This window comes from Galeopterus variegatus, unplaced genomic scaffold (assembly GCF_000696425.1).
Source record: "Galeopterus variegatus unplaced genomic scaffold, G_variegatus-3.0.2 Scaffold4742, whole genome shotgun sequence".
In the NCBI taxonomy this organism is placed as follows: Eukaryota; Metazoa; Chordata; class Mammalia; order Dermoptera; family Cynocephalidae; genus Galeopterus; species Galeopterus variegatus.
Window position 1 is genome coordinate 118402 of NW_007730853.1, and position 4592 is coordinate 122993.

Here is a 4592-nt window from a genome sequence, read left to right on the forward strand (position 1 = left end):
GAAAAAGAAATACCACATGTTTTCACTTATTGGAGGGAGCTAAAGGTGAATGAATCAATTTCTGTCTTATTTCAAATCATGCATATAATATCCACATTTTGGCAAATGTGAACTAGAAAACGAAAGCACAAAAATATCTAGCTTAAGACACTCATTTAAATTAAATTGAATTATAGTAAATTGAAATTAAAAGCCACTGGCAATTAGACTTTCCTGAAACTTTACAGTTAGGAGGGAGGCATTATGCTTGTTTACAAGCAAAGATGATTATATTTATTTCACAAAAGTCAAAAACAAACATACCACGACCTACATACTTTATTGTACTTCATGACACTGTAGTTTCTACTTAGAACAAGCTTTGTTTTGTGGGCGTGCTTGTAAGCGTGCAGAAAATCCTATCTCTGTTCTACAGGGTAACTCAGTCAACATCTCTACAGAAGGAAACATACTTGGTTTCTCGTGCTGGGAAATATTGCAGAGAGAACATCTAAACCATCTTCAGAAAGGGCACGTGTTCATCCGTGCATGTGTGCATTCAGTCAGTTACCAACAAACCCGCTTATGTGCCTCCCACATGTGTGTGTGCTGTCTGCATGTATGTCTTCTTCCTTCCACTCACTCTGAGTTCTACATTACTATCTGTAGTATCCATTAGTCACTCAATGCAGGCTGTCCTCTGAACTAGACTGTTTTCAGAAGCAAGGAGCATTATCTCATTCTTACTAATGTTTGCCATGGTGCCTAGCACAGGGCAATATTCAATCAATATTATTTTACAAGTAACAGAAGAGGATTTGGACCTGTTTGGAACTGAATACTTTAGAGCAAACGTAACTTTTTGTGAGGAATTAGTTCCAAAGAGGCTTGGTATGCCTGTCTTGTCCTCTCAGGATCCTGCATTAGGATAACAAATTTTCACAAAATATTGAAGTCTGTTGCTAACACTAATTTTAACAGTTACTAATTTTACCTAATACCAGTAAAATTGTATACCTCCAACACTGAATATGTTTTCACAAGTTGATTATTTCAAACCCTGATTCCATTTATGATCAAAAGCATAAACTATCTTTGGCCATCAAACTTTGGTTTAAGAATCATCTACAATCAAACTCTGAGTGCTTCTTTGTAGAAAGGCTTTTTGCCTGATGGCAGAAAGAAACAAAGATATTTTATAGTCTTAGATCAACAGAAGAAAGTTATTCTTTTCCTGCTAACAGGAACCAATTTCTGAAAATGCCACTTGGTTTTTACTAAAGGCAAAAATGTACAATCTACCCATGATCCATATTTATAAGAAAACCCTGGAAAGTATTTATAATTAAACTAAGGGCTGGTTTGTTGTTCCCTTTCAAGTTCCAAGTGATATCTTGCTGTGCCTCAAGGTTTAAAAAACAAAACATACAAAAAAACCACCTCTCCTGTCCGCACAACAGGCATAGAGTTTAAAATGTTGCAACAGAATATGTAACTACATAGCTGACAGAGATGTGTAAGAATTTTTAAAGAATTATTTTTGTTTCAGGGATTGTAAATATCAGTTACCACCCACAACAGGTGAGCTGTGAGTACAGGAAACCTTGAACAGCTGACTCCACACTCGATTCTTTACCTTTGCCTCTAACTCTTCATAGAGAGCATAGTTGACCCAAAGGTATATGTAGCACTTCCAGTGCCTTTTTTCCTGAATGGGTGGGACGTTGGCAATGGCTCTTTCATAGACTTCTCGCAGTTTCAGCTTCTGCATCGCTTTCCACCAAGTGCCAAGTAATCAAACCATGCATCATAATTGTGTGAATTAGCCTAGAAAGACAGCCAGCTTAATAAATAAAAACAAAAGCACACTTGCTAAGCTATGTGAGCTGAAAGGAGGCACCGGATTGACTTTCTACATCTTAGCAACTTTTTTTTCTAGATTTTACATGTTATCTCATTTTAAAAATACTATTCCTGAGATTATTACATAGAAAAGAAAAAGATATATAGAGCACAGGTTATTGGCCAGGTGGCCCACAGTAAGGCTGCTTTCATCTATAGCCATTACGCCCAAGATAATTACTCAATAATTAGATGCCTATCTTTATAAAAGTATTTGTTTATATATGTGACTATATAACATTATGTCTACAATAAAATCACAGCAGAATATGTCATGCTCACAATTGTGAAATCTGCCTTTTCAACTAATAGTAATTTATTTTGATCATATCTTACTGACCTACCACATTTAACACCAGACTTAGTGCTTTGCTTGGAGATACCTTAATCAATCTGACTAAGCATTTTTAAATACACAGTGGAATAAGTGAAGGATAATGTTATCTCTGAACTGTAATCAAAACAGTACATTACTGGGCCGGCCCGGTGGCGCACTGCTACAGTGCGCCACTTGAGAGCGCGGCGGTGCTCCCGGCGAGGGTTTGGATCCCACATACAGACCAGTTCCCGCTCACTGGATGAGCGGGGTGCGGGCGCAACACCGAGGGTTGCGGTCCCATTGCTGGTCCTGTTGCCGGTCCCGGTCCGGTGCGGGCGCGACACTGAGGGTTGTGATCCGTTGCCGGGCGCGAGTCCCATTGCCGGTCCCGTTGCCGGTCCCGGTCCGGTGCGGGCGCGACACTGAGGGTTGTGATCCGTTGCCGGGCGCGAAAAAAGACAAAAAGGAAAAACAAACAAACAAACAAAAAAAACAGTACATTACACATAAAGAGACGAAAATGGAACCATATCTACCACATATCTTTTGTTCAGGCAGTTAAGCTAAAAGGTGACATACAAACCATCTCCTTTCAAAAAGGAGCTCAAAGAGATTCCACATTTCTTTTGCTCAAGTTCTACATACAGTCAGCAATCAACAGAATGGCTTTCAACATGTGCGGGCAAAGCAAATCCGAGTGTTTGCTTGCCTTTTCCATCAGCCTGCTTGTCTGAAATAGCTGCCAGTTCACCATAGTTGCATCATCAAAAGAGCAGTCCTGCTATCAGTCATTTCACTGTAGCTAGCGTTCATCAGTACAGCCTAGTCATCTGCAGAGTTACCCGTCTACAACAGCACTCACTTTTACTTCTTCCTCATACTGAAATCTCCATTTGCTCACGATGATGTCCTCGATGCCCCGCCTGTCACCAAACTTCTCAAAGATGGTATAATTTTTAAAGAGTTCTTGGGCTCTTGTTTTGAAATTCTATCCAGTGCATACTTGTAGATCACTCGTACCCTTTCAAATTAAAAGCAGACAGGTTAATTACCTTCCACCACACAATATTCTCATTCAAGTTGTAACTTAGAGAACAATTCTAACATAAAATAATACTTATAAGTTAGATTTTGAGTCTTCAAAACGTCCAAAATAAGACTTCTCTTCTCTCTTTTGTTGAAGGCGTTACTGGAAGGAGGGCCTGACACTCTTCTTTGAGTTCCACATGTAATACTGTCTACTCAACACTGCCGGCTGGAAGTCTACTGCACATCTCAACAATCAGGTCCAAATCTGAGCTTCATTTTCTCCCCACCAAACCCAGGCCTTCCCCAGTCTTCCCAATCTTAGTAGGCAACAACTTCGGTCACACACTTGCTCACGCCAAAAAGCCCAGGAGTCCTCCTTCATTCCTCTCCTTCTTTCATTCCCCACATTCACTCCTTTGACATGCCCTGCCGTTTCTACCTCTTCGACACAGCCCTTCACTTCTCCTCATCCCCCCTGCTAACCCCTCTCCATTTCTTACCTGGACTGAAAATTTCAAACATCTCCCTACCTGTGTCCCCTTGGTTCCACTTCTGCTAACCCCCTAGTACATTCTTCATGAATTAGCCAGAGGAGTCTCTTTAAAATATAAATACAAACCATATCCAATCATTCTCCCACTTCAAACCCTTCAGTGCTTCCCCCTGGCCTTTGAGCAGAATCTGAACTTCCTAGCATGATCTGTGCAAGGCCTTGTAGTTGGAAGGACCTCAGCCTACCTCTCAATTGTGTATTATTTGAGCTACTTTAAAGGATCATCTTTCATGTCTACTACGGAAGAAAACAACTGATTTATTTGTGGGGCAATCCCTGTTTTCATTCTAAATTCTGTCCAGTGAGGGTGTCTGGCTTTTTATTTCCCAGGTTTACTACCCGTAAAACCCCTTCATCAGGATGCCAAATGACTCACTCAGATTTAAAGGCTTAATTTTCAAAAAAAGCACAACAAAATTACAACAGTTAACAATACAATTTATAATCACTCAACTCCCAATCTGCAGCTCAGCCACATATGTATGCTGTTTTCTGTGAGAAACTGTGTTTTTGAGTAAGAAGAAATGGAAATGAATTCATGGTGCACAAGATATAATCTTTTGTAAGTTGTTTTGCAACGTAATCGAGTTCTTTCAGTATACTTACTTCTTTCTCATTTTCTTCAAATTTGGCAAAGGCGACATAAAGGTGTTCATCCATATGTTTGTCTCCAAAGAATTCGACAGCTCTCTCATACACTTTCCATGCGTGGGCAAAATAAGCATGTTTTTGGGCCGGCCCAGTGGCGCACTGCTATAGTGCACCGCTTGGGAAGCGTGGCGGCGCTCCCGCCGAGGGTTCGGATCCCAC

The 4592-nt window shown here is 40.5% G+C and overlaps 1 protein-coding gene across 1 annotated transcript in view; it reads right to left on the bottom strand.

Moving 5' to 3' along the window:
• CRNKL1 (crooked neck pre-mRNA splicing factor 1) overlaps window positions 1–4592 on the bottom strand; it is a 12466-nt gene that overhangs the window by 2010 nt on the left and 5864 nt on the right. The window contains 6 exon segments of the mRNA XM_008588254.1: window positions 1616–1733; window positions 1735–1766; window positions 1768–1806; window positions 3063–3172; window positions 3175–3221; window positions 4389–4517. Of these exon segments, the coding sequence (XP_008586476.1) occupies window positions 1616–1733; window positions 1735–1766; window positions 1768–1806; window positions 3063–3172; window positions 3175–3221; window positions 4389–4517 (475 nt within the window).